A 15,634-nucleotide genomic window follows, 5' to 3' on the forward strand; every position below is an offset into this window, starting at 1 on the left:
GAAAGGCCAAGTCCATGCTGAATGCTCTTGTCCTAAATCTCAGGTAAGTACTACATGTAATAGCAGAGAAATATGAAACCTTCCTAAAAAAGGCTTCAAAAGACAGCCACCACCTGAGAAAGCCCCAGGCATTGTCTAGGAGACACGCTGTTCGGAGTTGGCACTTACATTTCTCTTGATTCTGGCATCTAAATCATGAGATTTTCCCTTTTCAAAATAAGTGCTAATCTTTGTCTGCGAGGGCAAACGATGAAAAGCCGTTTTGAAAACATAGCTTTGCTTTGTGAGATTCAAACCCAGATGACAGTCTTGCGCAGGTCCACTTTCCATCACATCAAAGGCTTCCCAATCCCCTGGCTGGAATCACTAAGTATATGGGCTTTGAGACGTTGCACTTCATTTCACTACTACAACCCTCAAGGAGAAAATGGATTTTCTTTAATAAGTTTTTAGCTACTCTAATACTTTATTAGCCATAGTAGAACTGCTGCTTACAGCGGTCTGAACATCTGGAATACTGGTTTGGGGGGGGGGTTAGTAACAAAACCAACCATTTTCATCTACCAAGAAGCTACCTCTATGCCTTCTAACAGCTGCTAACATTTCAAGAAAGAATGACAAAGGAGCTTCTGGGAACTACGAGGATGCAGTAGGGTGATTGGTGGGCAATTTTACAGATACAGCTGCTCCTTAGAAACTCAGTGGTAACAAAATATCCCCTGAGAGGACAACACTATAATGTCCTACTGTTTTCTTCCAGAGAAGTAGAGAGGAGCACCAAATTAAAAGCTGAGGGACAGACACAGCTGAGCATAGGCCAAGGTATCTTGTGGATCTATGTCCTCAGTGCTTCATGTGAGAGACTGGTGAGGAGGATATATTAACCTTTGTAACCTTCTCCATATATAATGCAATGCAATTCTGCAACTGCATTGAAGAATACTATTACTTGGGACCTTGACTGTCCCAAAAAAATGGGGCAACAGAAGTCTCAATTGAACAAAGACAAATGCAGAGTCCTGCAGTTTGGGATTAACAACCTCATGCACCAGTAGAGGCTGGGGATCAACCAGCTGGAAAGCAGCCTTGAAGAAAAAGACCTGGGGTCCTGGTAGACAACAAGTTGAACATGAGTCAGCAATGTGCCCTCACAGCAAAGATGGCCAGCAGTATCCTGGGCTGCATTAGGAAGAGCAATTACAGGTCAAATGAGTGATCCTTTTCCTCTACTAAGCCCTGGTTATGGCCACATCTGGAGTGCTGGGTCCTGTTCTGTGCTCCCCAGTACGAGGCAGACATGGACATACTGGAGCAAGTCCAGCAAAGGGCCATAAAGATGTCTAAGGGATTAGGGCATCTCTCACACGAGGAAAGACTGAGAAAGCTGGGACTGGCCAGCATCAAGAAGAGAAGGCTTATGGAAGGATCTCATCAATATGTACAAATAACCTGATGAAAGTGAGTACTGGCAAGATAGAGGCAAACTCTTCTCAATGGTAACTAGTGAAAGCGCAAGAGGGAATGGGCACAGATTGAAGGCAAGAAATATTTAAACAGAAGGAAAAGGTTTTTCACAGTAGGGGTACCTGAACACTGGAACAAGTTACCCAAAGAGGCCGTAGAATCTCCATCCTAGGAGATACTAAAAACCTGAATGGACACAGCCCTGAGCACCTTGCTTTAGCTGACCCTGCTGTGAAAGGGGGAGTTGGACTAGAGAGTCTCTTGACATCGCTGTCAACTTCAACTACCCTGTGATTCTGTATAAAACTAGGTCAATCTTTACAGAAGCTGTCTTCTTACCTTAATGCACTAAGCAGTGAAAATCTGAAGTATGGAAGGCTAGAGAGAGCTGTGGGAACTTTACTGAAGCACCACCAATCAAACAGCTTTAACTAAGTAAACATACTGCATTCAGGTTACATAAAACCTTTCCTTTGTACCAAAATGTTACTTCGAAAAGCTCAATTATGGTCTTTGTAAATATACCTGTAAATACTTTTTTAATGATTTCTTAAGCTAAAATAAATAACCTTGAAATCTGCCAATATTACCCTGCTTCTGGCATGTAAATAAGCATGAATTATCTATGTTTAAAATATAAATAAAAACTTGCATTGCTAGAAGCTATCTGAATATCCACCCACCCCTATTCACTGGAAACCTGATCTTTAAAAAGATGGGGGGCGGGGGGAAGTCATTCCAAGTGAACGCCTTACCACCATGAAAGCAAATTAAACTTGAGGCAATCATTTTCTCTCTAGTTACTGATAGCATGTATAGTAGAACCCCTTACCTTCCCTAACACATAGCTTATACTAAAAGTCAGTGCACTGAGGAACAGCAGAGGAAATGAACAAAGAACTTGAAAAATGTATTGCGATTCTGGTCATCGTAAGTGAATGACTTCCAGGTGTATTTCATACAAGGCTGAAAAATGCAAACAGCATTACAGCTTTTCTTTGGAGAAAAATAAAGCTAATTTTAAAAAAGCTGATACAAAAAAAGCTGCACATTACTGTTGCAAATGTAGTGTCTTACTAGAGGTAGTTAGAATTGCTTTTGCACACCTTAAAGCATGAATTAATGACAAAGAAACAGGACATCAGCCCATCAACCTCCAGCTCTACTTTCCTCAGTATGAAAACTACGACTTTTTTTTTTTCTTTTTAATCATAGCAATCCTTTAATGACAATTTCTGACATGTACATGTCAAGCATGCTCAGGCTAGCTCCTCAGCTACCTGTGGCCAACCACTTAAAATGTAAATGCTTAAAAATAATCAGAATCTCAAGTTTAAATTTAGTCACTCCAGGTGGCATCCATCCTGTGTTAGGTTGTGACACACTTTACAGAACTGTTTCTGAGAGAAGTCCACCCCTCTGCCTCTAAGTCCACTTTAACCCTAAGAATGCATCCCTAAATGGAGGGCTTACAAAGAATATTAACAATAAGAGGACAAAAATTTGTGGCTTAATTGTTCTCTTTGGCTTTGAAAACTTCCCCTTTAAACAAAAGTGATTTTAACCTCCAGAAAAGCACAGCAGCTACAAAACCCAGTAAGACTGAGTGAAAGCAAAACTTGCCTTCTTAAAAACAGGTCTTTTTGAAATATAAAATGACTGAGGACATCGACGCCTAAAGTGCCGGCATGTAAATATTTTGAATTTTTATTTTTTAAAACAGGCTTTTCATCCTTACTAAATCAAAGAATCTTGGTGAGTAATGCTACCCCACTGCTATTTTGGTGCAGCTACAATGAATCACCTCTATTACTTAACATATCCATTCTGAAGAATGCCGGGTTACCATGATTTGTACTGGCATTGGTGTACTGGCATAAGTGTCAGACAGAATTATACAGCAGTTGGACCATAGACGTCAGGATTTTCAAGGGCACAGATGGATTCCTGCTGCTCAGTTCCACAGAACAACTTGTGGACACCTATCACCTAATGGCTTGCTGTTTTTGAAAGTCATCTCAAATAAAAAGCAGCAGCTACCATACTGATAAAGTCTCTCAAGTCTCTCTATCCTTGTGGAAAATGTCAGCATTGTGAAAGGAAAATGAAAAGCTGTCTTGGAATTTGCTACCATATTAAGTAGAAAGAAAAGTTTTTGTTTCAAAATTTTGCTAGTGTCTCCCAGTAACTCTAGTTCAGGTACCTTGTGCCCATCCTCTCTTCTAAAGCTCAGTGTCTCTAGACTATCCTCTCCTACCACAGGCCAAACACGCTCACCGAGCCAGCATGGGTGCCCCTGTTAATGACATGTCATGAGAAAAAGGACCTAGCTGAGTAACTGTCCAAAAGTTAGAGACAGGAAACTACATTTCCTATTAAGGGGTTTATACCTTATCTGACCTCTCATTAAAATACAAAGAATTATTCTATTAATGTAAGAATGTACATTTTTCCATATTTTTAATGTATTTTTCCAAGGCTCTGTCAGGGCCTTGAGTGCACCAAGAGGCACTGCAAACTCTTCCCCCCCACTCCCATGGGTTTGGCCACCTGGGCTCAAGGCCAGCTCTGACACTGCACAACTGCGTAACCTTGGGTAAGACTGTGGTGACAGTGCTGTGCAAGAAAGACTTGGAAGAAGCCTTGTAAGGCACATCTCCCCTTCCCTTGGGAGCTACACTAAAGCTGAGACTGCATTTAAGCCCTTGGTCCTTGCCTGAGTTAGGTTACTGCTGCGCTTGTACCTGGCCAGGTACCTCACTGATCTTGACTCACAGATTTGACTTCCTGGCTTGACCTTGGACCTGGCTCATCACTACAGGGTCACCTGGAGACCTGAACTCTTTGGCATGACCCTGTTCACTGTCACTGGACCTGCTCTTCTCTCTTCATTCAAGTGCTGTGGGCCTGCTCCTTCATAGATGATGCCACTGCCCTGCCTGCCTTGCTATCAACTCCCAGCTCAGCTCTTCTGTGGAACAGCTCACTCTTGCTTCTCCCTAAGTGTCAAATTCAGTTGTCAATTGGAAAGAAAAAAAAAATAAATAAAAAATCAACTTTTCAGACAGCACTTGATGAAAGGTGGGTGGTTCTTTCTACCAATGCTGCTATTAATTCAGCCCAAAAAGTTTTAGAGGAACGCAGTATGTTCATATGTGTACGTATAAAGATCAGTGTGAAGCTGAGACCAGCCCCTCAGTAATTATTATGGTCTTCCCAGAGCTTTGGAATTCCTGGTTTTATTTGCCATCCCTCTCAGTGACGCTCCATCAGAGATACAGAGTAAAAAGCATTTGAAGTTTACAAGTAATACTACCTATCCTGGACTTGAAGATTTTTTTGTGGCAGATTCAGGATAGGTCTTGTCACTATGTCCATCTGTGTATTTTTAACTCCTTCCTTATGTGAGACAAAAGGTTTGTACCAGTTATTCCTGGCAGCGAGCCTGCAGCCCAAATAACCTCCCTCCCCTGTTTTCTCATCCAAGAACTGGTGCATTTCTAAAACGCACCCTCCTGGAAGGCAGCAACTGATTTAAGACTACAGAATTCCACAGTATAATTGGTCTGGTTCAAAAAAAAAAAGAAATTTCAAGTTAAAACCATTTCAACAACAGCAGTGGAGTAAGAGTTCTTCATATTTATGTGTTACCTTTCACCCTGGGAACTCAAAGCTGCTTACACATTACACAGGGTGAGTTTCATTGAACTCTTGGGAAAAAGTTACACATTCTGCACACTGGTGAACCAAGGTTGTGAGAGGCTTCAGAACCTTCTGTGCCTAAGAAAATACTACTGGAAAATAACAAAAAACTCAGCATACGTAGGACTTATGATAACCTCAAAGACAGCACAGTTACTCCAACAGGGTTTTTTTGTTTCTTTTAGACAACCAAAAGCAGGGGTTAAACAGAGTCAAGCATCAGCTGATCCTGCCAGTTAGAATTATTTATAATTCAGATGATGTTACTATTTTTTTAAATAGTTGTTAATGTTTTGATAATTTTTTAATTTGTTATTTTTACATTGCCCCCCTTTGAAGTTGAAAAATACGATACATTGAGATGAAAAAAGGTTCTTTCTCTCCTCAGTAAGGATTCTGTAAGAATGTGTCACAGGACAGGAAGATAACCTTCTCAGGACCACAACAGTTTCAGTTGCTGTGATTTTGCGAGAGTAAGGTGCGACATGACAGCAAAGCATGTTGCAGCTGTGGAAGGTTTTTTTCCAGGTCTCCTTGCTCTGAGAAGCTTGACATGTTTGTGCTATATACTCCTCCTGGCAGGTATTTCAATAGCTAAATTTCGTAGCAGCGCTCATCCAGGCAATACCCCCAAACACGCTACACAACATACAAGGATGAATTTGTACAAGGTCTGTACTCACGCAGAAGTTGTCTGCATATCGTGCCAGCTTTTGCTGAAGTTCTGCTTCAGTTCATTCATCAGACTTATGCCAAGCTTTTGTTTAATTTCAACCAGGTGCTTTTCTTTAGCTGCCAGCACTTGCCGCAAAGTTGAAATTTCATCCTCTAGCTGAGAGAAACAAAGAGGGAATAGAAAGGAGAAGGGTTTTAGCCTGTTCCCACAGAACGATAAACACATACAATGTTAAAGAGATTAAATGAATCTAACATAAACTTGCATTTTTTGTAGGTGACTAGAGAGACACAGATTCAAGCGCTTGTAGAGATCACAAAGACGCATTGAGAACAGAGCTGACACTACATTAAATTAATGTCTCAAACTGTGTGACCTGTGCGCACCATCATACACATGTGTCTGATGGGAGAGAATTCTCCAGTAAGGAAGTGACTATTGAGCGACTTGACCAAGATCTGCCTTAGGGCATTGGGAGTCTCAAACATCAGCTTTTCATTCACTAGTAAAATGGGAATGGGCAGAACAAGAGAGGACTGGATAATTCACAGAACCATAGAAGGTTTGAGTTGGAAGGGACCTTAAAGATCACGTAGTTCCAAGCCCCCTGCCATAGGCACGGACACCTTCCACTAGACCAGGTCACTCAAAGCCCCATTCAACCTGGCCTTGAACACTGCCAGGGAAGGGGCAGCCACAACCTCTCCGGGCAACCTGTGCCAGTGCCTCACCACCCTGACAGTGAAGAATTTCTTCCTAATATCTAATCTAAATCTCCCCCCTTTCAGTTTAAAACTGTTACCCCTCATCCTATCGCTACACTCCCTGGTAAAGAGTCGCTGCTCATCTTCCCTGTAGGCCCTATAAATATGTTTCTTTGAATGCACACACTTTTAACTTCAGATTTGTAGCTTTTCAGTCTTACACTCATGAAAAAAATAGATGCAAATTCTTAGGAGCAGGTTAAAAACAAGAAAGTAAATCGCATGATAACATACAACTTAAGAGTATCAGAAAAAGTTACGTCCTTATCACATGAATTTTATCTATATATTTTAGGCGCTGCATATTTCAAAATAGTAACATAAAAACATATAGTAGAACGACTGTTAACATGAGTGAACAGGTCCTACCCAAAGTACAGAAGCATTCAGAAGACACAGATTAGTCTTTTCAGAGCTTCCAGTCATGACCCAAACTGTGCGAATTCCCGTTGTAAAGATGCCATTCAGCCCAGAGGGATATAATTCTCCCTGCAGTGGACATTATTTGAAACATTTAAACCAAGCCAGTGTTTCAGCAACACAAGGACCAGAACACTTGACTGAGAGGAGGGACTGCTGAATCAGCGTGCCAGCGGCTCAGAAGGCTTCCCCTTGGGCAGCACTCCTGCGAGCACGGGTTTGCATTCTTCGTCCGGAAGCCTCCCAAGCCAAGTAATTATACAAGCAGCACTCAGAGGTACTGAAGCTAACAAGGGCAAGTGACACCAGAGCAGCTGCCTTTCACTTCAGGTTTAGAAATTCCCTTACAAACTGTGTTCCTTCCTCCATATGTTAACAGGATAACATATGGTAATATATCTGCTTACCATATGTTAAGTTCCCTGGAACCACAGTCTCCTGTGATTTAACTCCATAGGCTGCAGGTGATGAGGCAAGCACCAGCTAAATCAGTTGCTGACCTCCGGGGCTATATTTAGGATGTCAATACCAGCATTATTTTTATTTTACACACTCATGCATTCTGCTTCCCTGTAAAACTGGCTGCCAGCTTATTGTTCTTGGGAAAGTCTCACCCTGGAATCCCCCAGCGACCAGTTTCTCTTTTGTCACTACCTGCTATCTATATTATTCAAGCAGCTCAGGAAATAAGTGCAAGACTATGAACACAAAGCAAAATCATGACCTCAGTGAAGCAGATAACAGTATTCATCAATGCCTGTGATGCCAACACTTCGCTGGTAGAATACCTAACAACCAAAATCGCTTTAATCTTCCCATGTCCTCTATGCATCATTATATCCCTAACCTGCAAGTGAAACGCTGTCAAGAGGCAGCATGAGTTTCTCTTCTGAGAGGATAACTGAATAAATGCTTATAGGAAGAAGAAATCACTAATGTCAGCATTCCTCAGGCAACAGTTCAGAGCTCCCTGTAGCTGTTTCCCACCCACAGCAAATCCTTTAGTGCACAAGTCTGCCTGAGTAACACTGCTAAAGAACTTAACTTAAACCAATACCAGTATGCTTACATGTACTTAAACATTAATGCTTTCCATATGGGCTAGTGCTAGGCTGATCATTAGGTACCTGGATATGGAAACATTCAAGGGCTTTATTAAAATTACTTTCCATCTGTTCTGTTGAATAGTCACCTAAAGCTGTAAAGCCCTAAGCAAGCATTAACAATGTGCTCAATGGCAAAAGTATGAACAACATTTTGACTGTATTAAAACCAATAAATTATTTTTCCTTAGAGATCAGTTTTGAATTGACAAAATCCTCCTCAAGTTCCATCATTTTAAAATAATGGCAGACACAAAGCCTCCCTCAAGAGCTCAGATGTCAGCAACTGAAGACTGTGAAGTAGGCAGAAAGGATTAGGGACTTACAGTAGGACCTTGAAAAGCATACCTAACTCCATGGAAGTCAGGCATCACCTGCTTAGGCATTTTTGAAAAGTCTACTCTTACAAACGCAGACTCGATTATGAAACTAGGGCTTAAGTCAATAGAAATACAAGGTTCTAGTCCTCACATTTCTCTTCTTTCTAAGTACAACAGAGTCAGAGTCCCTTTTTGTGGGCTTAGGAATCAGAGTTAATAGCTGTTTTTTCTTTCCTCTGTTATTGTGTAGGACATGTAAAAGCAAGGAGAGGAGCTGACCACCTAAGACATTATGATTCCCATGATTAGCTGACATGAGTAACATGTAAATCACACAAAGGTGAGACCCCAGGAAAAAATCCACAATTACAGACAGATCTTTCTGAAATCTGGGACCGACTAGTGATATGGAAGGAGGACAGTGAAGTCCAGCACACAAACAATATTCTCCCTTGTTTTGCCTTTTTTGATTATTTTAGGGCAAATTGTATGTTTTACAGGGCTGAATATGGTTTTAGGATGGTGGCATGCCTGAAAAAAAAACATCCCAGTAATTCTCCAACAGACAACTTCTCTCATTTTTTCCAGTAGACACTCTCAAAACAGCTCATAAAAAACAAACCAGAAAGTACTTATTCAGAAAAATGAAGCACTTTGGATAAACTACTATTAACAAAAAAATATGTCAGTTGGTATTATCTATATTCTGAGCTACACATAGTACTATATAAAATGTGGAGGTGGGAAGATACAGCTACTGGTTGGAATAATACTGATGAATGCATTGAATAGTAAGCTGAATAGTAAATTGAGTGTTTATTATGCTCGTTTTAAGCAGCAAGGCAGCAACCTATTAAAATACTAAGGGGCCCCAACAGAAAACAGAATTCGGCATAGATAAACGTTTACTTCTAAGTTAGGTTAAGCACCCTTTTTCCCTACCGCTGCATCACCCAAACGTGTAGTGGCCTGGCCTGGCTGTTTGCACAGCCCTCCTCACCAGGGGGAGCTGAACCAGGCAAAAGCCATCACAGAAAAAAACAAGGGCTATTTTTAAGCCAGATCAATTCCTAGATCCAGTGCAGAGATGTGTGCAAGTACCTGTGCGGGTACAGCAATCAGGGTAAGAACAAACGGCTGGAGACGGAGAGGAGAGGAAGCAGTGATCAGTTAAAGCAGCACATGCAGTACACCCATTGAGGACATGCACTGTGATACGTACCACAGACATACATCACTACTGAAAGGAAGGCAGACATGGCTGTTTAAGGAGTGGGAGCTACCCGAGAGACAGACTTTGCCAGGAAATAAAGAAATAAAAAGCGAGCTATGCAACCAACACCAGCAGTGTGGTAATATGCTGACAAAAACTTGAGAAGGAGCTGGCAAGTACAGCAAAGCCAGCAGAGAAACTGAGGCCACAGTCCCCTGACAGGGAGGTCTTGGAGCCAGTGCTGTCCCAGGCGACTCCCACTGGCCCCTGTGAGCTGGTACATCCATCTTCAGTTGCACCACCACAATTCACCCCTGCCCAGCAGCTACTAGTCATGCTGACAAAACCAGCGAGGAGGCACGTAGGTGAAAATAGTAGCGGTAGAAAGTTTGAAACAGCACTGCCAGAAAACCTCTCACATCATGCAACCACGGCTTGACAATACCCTGGTGTCTCAGGGCAGGCTCACACACTTCACCAGCACAGGTACCACCATGGCAGCCAGACCACAGCATGCATCCACCTGCCTGTGCTAGAACTGAACATCAACTCTCTGCATAGCTACATCCTGTAAAAAAATCTGGAAAACACATGGAAAACAGACAAAAACAGTAATAAGGAAGGACCAGCTATATCACTAGTAGAAGAGCAATGGGGGGGGGGGGGTGTACTTCATAACAAAGTAGTTCACTTTGTTTTTTCTTGAAAGCCCATGAAATGAAGGAAAAGATTCTTTTCTTCCTCACAAATACAAGACTGCATCTTCTCTATACCATTCTTTCACATAATCCTTTTTATGTCAGAAGATACAAAGAAAGTTACAGCAAACACCCAGTAAAACTTTCTCTCAATAAAGCCAATGCATGGGACTCTTAAATTCTGATTAGCTATTGTATTTAGTAAACTAGTGATTGTTATGGAATTGTTACCACTTTTCAAAAGTGCTGATCATTATATTACGTATAATAAAATGCATAAAATATTTGTAAGGAAATGAGAGCACCTTACTATGGTAGCCTTTTAAAGAAAGTAGTTGTAACTGTGAACAGAGTAACACAGCACAAAAAATAGCAGGCACTCCACCTCTCCACCAAATCATATAGCTCAAATTTTACACCTCCAGGCTGAGTACCTGTTGATTTGTAGTTCTTCCTTGGGTGAACAGTACCCAGAGACATCAGGGATACTCATAAATAAAATTAGCCATAAATTTGCAGAAAAAGGTACTCATATCTTTCAACAAACTGGGAATAAATATGCAGTAACACACAGAGCTGAACTTAGAACCTGTGCATCAGCTAGAAAGGTTGTAGATCAAACCAGATGGCTGCTTTTGTGAAGGTATGGGAGGTAGAAGACAGCAAGGAGTAAATCAGTGCTTTGATGCGTGTAACGGAAGGACAACTGACAGCAGTGAGCGAGATAGCTCAAAACCTCATCCCCCATCATGACTCAAGAGTCATTGTACCATGCTCCTCACACAGAGGGAGGAAGGGGGCGGGGGGAATAAAAATCTGCTCTGCTAACAAGCTTCTGGCCTTACGTAAAGTTTTTGGACTACAATTTTCTGCTATTATTCCAAAGTGTCAGACTGACTTCTGTTAATTCAAATAACTGTTAGAAGTTTCTGTAAGAGTTACTCATTTTCCTTGCATTGTAGAAATTCCAAGGCTCAATTAGAATCAGAGCCCTGCTGTGTTAGCCAGACTACAAATACAAGAACAGAGTTAGTCCACGCTCTCAAAAGCTTCCAGTACAAAAAGACTACTAGCAGTGGAATAGGAAAAGAGAATACAAAAAAAAAAAAAAAAAATCTGTCACAAACAGTAGTGCCAGTTCCCCTCCTAATGTCAGGGAGGGAAGGAAGAAGACCACAAGAGATATATACAGCAGATACTCAACACAGAGAGGGAACATATTTTTCTGTTTAAATACATGCACAACAGGTGCTCACAACAGCTCCCCATTATACCAAGTGATTGCAGCATTAAGGAAGATTGAACCTTTCAGAACAGTAAGAGGAAAGGTGCTTGTTCCTACAGGCTCAAACAGGTATTACCTAACACATAAGCACATGGAAGAAAACAAAGCTACCACTGGTGGAGTAGAGGGGGCTTGAAAGTAAAGATTAACAGTTTTTCAAAAGGAAACATTAGCCAATTCCCACAGAGGTTTCTTTCTGAAGGAGTCACAGTCTTACATGGTTTTTTACAGTCTTTTCTAACAATCATAAGCCTCATTTAAGTTTCGACTTTGTTCACTCCAAATTCAAGTTCTCCAAACCTTTCTTAGCACAATTATCAGGTTTATTTTGTTTTTAAGCATAAGCTGTATGCCAGTAAACTGCTGTGAGCAATTCGGAAAATAATTTCTAGGTCAGCCAAGATCATAATATTTGAAAGGCAATCTCTCACTTGTGTGTTGGTACATGAATTAAAGCATTTCTACCATGAGCCACTGAGAACTCTCTGCTCCCACAGGAATCAGCAAGCAGGAAGGATGCCCAGAAACTTCAGATTTAATTCTCTTGAGAGAGGCATATCATTCTCACATGGCTGCAGGAAGTTCTTTTTTTTATTCCTTGTTTCCATTTGCCTTTTATGACCCTTTCACCAGAAAAGAGAAGAGAACCACAGAACGGCTGAGGTTTGAAGGGACCTCTGGAGATCATCTGGTCCAATCCTCTGCTAAAGCAGGGCCACACAGACCCAGTTGCCTAGGCCTGTGCCTAGAGAGCTTCTGACTATCTACAAGGACTGACTCCACAACCTCTCTGGGCTTAGTCACAGTAAAAATGTGTTTCCTGATGTTCAGAGGGAACCTCCTGTGCCACTGCCTCTGGTCCTGGCAGAAAGCCAATGAACACCCCAACTCCTATCTCATTGCTACATGATGAACAGAACATGTAAAGTTTCAGCTTCCTTATTATTTACAGATGTGACAGGATCAGCAAAGATGTAAAAACTAACTAGCAACTCATAAACACGAGGCTTGATAAAACATTAAAAGCAAAAAAACTACTATTTGGGATTTTGTTTCACTAGAAAAACCTAAATCAGCACTGAAGGTAAATTACTTGAATCATTAAGAATGTTACTTCTTAGAATATTTAATATTCCAACTTAATATTAATGTAAATATTTCTGTTGTATGAAAGACAGGGATCAATCTCTGCAAAAGATCTGTCCTCTGGATGTGCCCATTCTCTGTGTAATAGCAGCAAACGCTTCACAGAGCACTACAGAACAATTATGAAGAAATACTTTTTCCCTAGCAGTTTACACTTTGAGGGTATATGCTCACAGTCCCAAATTTTAGGTTTCCTACTATTCAAATGGGTTGTTTTATTCTTGCTATGTGAAGTTTCCAACCCACTGTCTTAAAAAAATCATTATTTCAGAAATAAGAAAAAAACAACTCCCCCACTTCATACAGCTGTAATTTCTGTTATTTGTCTCACATTTAAAACAAGTAAAGCCTCACTTTTTCCCATTCTCTCATTTTCCATTTTGGAATTTCACTTCTGTTTCCGCAGTATTCAGCAGCAATTAAAACTGAATCCACCTCCCTGTTGTAGACCAAATCTAGACAACCTTTGTAATAAAAAGACTACATGGTTCACACCTTTTTCCTCCCATCTCCTTGTTATTAAGTATTATTTTAAAGCTCTTCATGGCATCATGACATCTCCTGAAGTTCTTTAATTAAGCAAACCACAAATACAAAGCAAAAGTATAACCCTCTCCAAACACATCAGTGCCAAAGAAAAGAAAAACCAAAAATGTGGTGAAATTACTGTAGTCATCGTCATTAGTCTCTCCCACAACCACCAGCAGCAGGTTTTACTCTAAGGACCACACAAAGAATCTTTTCCATCACGTGTCACAGCCATTGTAAAAAAAATAACATAGATCTAATGAGAATGCCACCTTCCATTCTTTATAAAGGAAGTTTTATAAATAAAGACACATCTTGACTAAAATGGTAAGGTATATTTAACTCTCTCTACAATCATCAAATAGAAAACATTTAATCTTCAAAAAGTATCTAAGGAAATTAATTGCTTCACATTATTGTAGTCTAGAGTAATTTTACTAAAAAGGAAGAGCATACCTTTATGATGTGTACTTCATCCTACAACTAATATCTTCCAGATTAAGGAAGCAGAAACAGTAACACTCACAGAAATTCAAATTCGTTACCTTGGCTAGCTCAATCTTTAACTCTTCTTTTTCTTCTTCAGAAATCATACTGGTGAAATCAACATCAGTGACCACATCTTCATCTGCTTCATGCAAAGACTGGGTTTCCAACAGGCCTTAAAGTAAAGAGTTAAAAGGTCAAGACAACCATTATCAATCATTTCAGCTATGATATTGACCTCCTCTAAAATCTAAGAATGATATAATATTCACCAACTAAGGAAAAAAAACAACAAAAAACAAAGAAATCCAAATCAACCTTCTCCTGCTAAAGGTCATTTGGATTCTGCTCCTCTTTGCTTCTGAAAAGCTATTGGAAGTATCAGATGGTCATGTCCGCACAGAAGCAATTTAATACCTGAAAGCGCCACTCATTCCCAGAAAGCAATCACCTTGGACCCCACTAGTCCCCAACAAGGCATTTCCTTGCTTCTAACAATACAGAAGAAAAAAAAAAAAAAAGGGGGGGGGGGGGGGGAAGGCGTGGAAGAAAAAAAAAAAGAAAGCTTTTCTTCAAAATAAGAAAGCTGGTTAATTGAGTCACTGATGGGAACAGTGGCAATAGTACACTGAGCAGTACAGGAAGTATATTACTGAGCCAAGTTTGCCTTAAAAGTACCTCTGATTGCAGCAATTTGAGAACCTTACACATGTATACAGTTTGCAGAAGCAAACACCATACCTACTGTTTGAATTTTCTTAATTAAGGAGAAGCATACCTTGATCGCTCAATCTAAAACTGTAAAGGGTGAACAATTATATTGGACCTCCAGTTACTTTCTTCTTCTACATGTCCAAGACCAGGATCAGCATGTATGATAACCAAGACATGCACATACATAAATGTTTGGGAGACCTGGGCCTGCCTGGTATATAAACACAGAGGAAACGGAACATATCCTATCTCCCACTCATTCAGTGGAGAGAATGATTGCTGGGGTTCCAGCCATTAATAGCCTCTCATTCTTCATTGTCCGCAAGGAAAACAGTGTAAAACATAAGATAACAGAAAACATTCTCACTCCTTTGGAACTTGCTTTAAAGTTCTCGATCTGTTTCTGTTGTGGAAGAAAATTCTCCTCCAGGCTACATCTGGGACAGCACTTTTCCCCTATATTTCAGTTCTTAATGGGGTTATCAGCCATCTCAGCTGACTCCTGACATCTGTATACTGATTAATACAGAAGAGAACAACTTCTTTCCCAGGTTCACAGAGACCTGTATACTCTATTACATAGAGATTAGAATTTAACTTTGTTAAGCTTTGGCAGGAGGAATTAGAGTTTACAAGCAGCAAGTATTCAACAACTTGAAACTGAGCGCTTTACATTTTCATGCAGAAAGAAACTCCCTCTAGCTTTCTGTCATTTCTCCCACCTAGAGCTCCCCAGTGTACCTGCATTTCCTCCTATTTAACAGAACAGATTTGATCCATACCATCAACTTCACTGCAGAGAACAACGCAGTGAACTCAGCCTTGTTAATTACAATCTCCCTTGAGTGGGAAGATAAAGAGCAGCAACACAGGTGCTGAACCCCTGCCTGGCACCATACCCAAGAACAGAGCACCACCCTTAAGCACAAAACCTTTTAACGAACATGAAAGTATACAGAAGTAGTCAATACCTTAGCTATTACCCAGAAAGCAGCCTGCCACAAAAACCTAGATTGCCAAAGCCACAATAAAAGAAAAGTACATTTATTCAGTAGGAATACTCCCAAATCACCTTTATTAACACCCTCCATCTCTAAACACAATTGTTCTTTGGT

At 40.6% G+C, this 15,634-nt stretch overlaps 1 protein-coding gene across 4 annotated transcripts in view; it reads right to left on the minus strand.

Moving 5' to 3' along the window:
- TPD52L1 (TPD52 like 1) overlaps positions 1–13,975 on the minus strand; it is a 37,509-nt gene extending 23,534 nt beyond the window's left edge. For all 4 annotated transcript variants that reach the window (XM_009960850.2, XM_009960849.2, XM_009960848.2 and 1 more), the window contains exons 1-2: positions 13,865–13,975; positions 5,850–5,998 (exon numbers count right to left, since the gene is read on the minus strand). In XM_009960850.2, the coding sequence (XP_009959152.1) occupies positions 5,850–5,998; positions 13,865–13,912 (197 nt within the window). In that variant the 5' untranslated portion in view covers positions 13,913–13,975. The remainder of the gene's footprint in view (positions 1–5,849; positions 5,999–13,864) is intronic.
- Positions 13,976–15,634: the final 1,659 nt, after the last annotated feature.

Source organism: Leptosomus discolor, chromosome 2 (genome assembly GCF_034619465.1).
Source record: "Leptosomus discolor isolate bLepDis1 chromosome 2, bLepDis1.hap2, whole genome shotgun sequence".
Classification (NCBI taxonomy): Eukaryota; Metazoa; Chordata; class Aves; order Leptosomiformes; family Leptosomidae; genus Leptosomus; species Leptosomus discolor.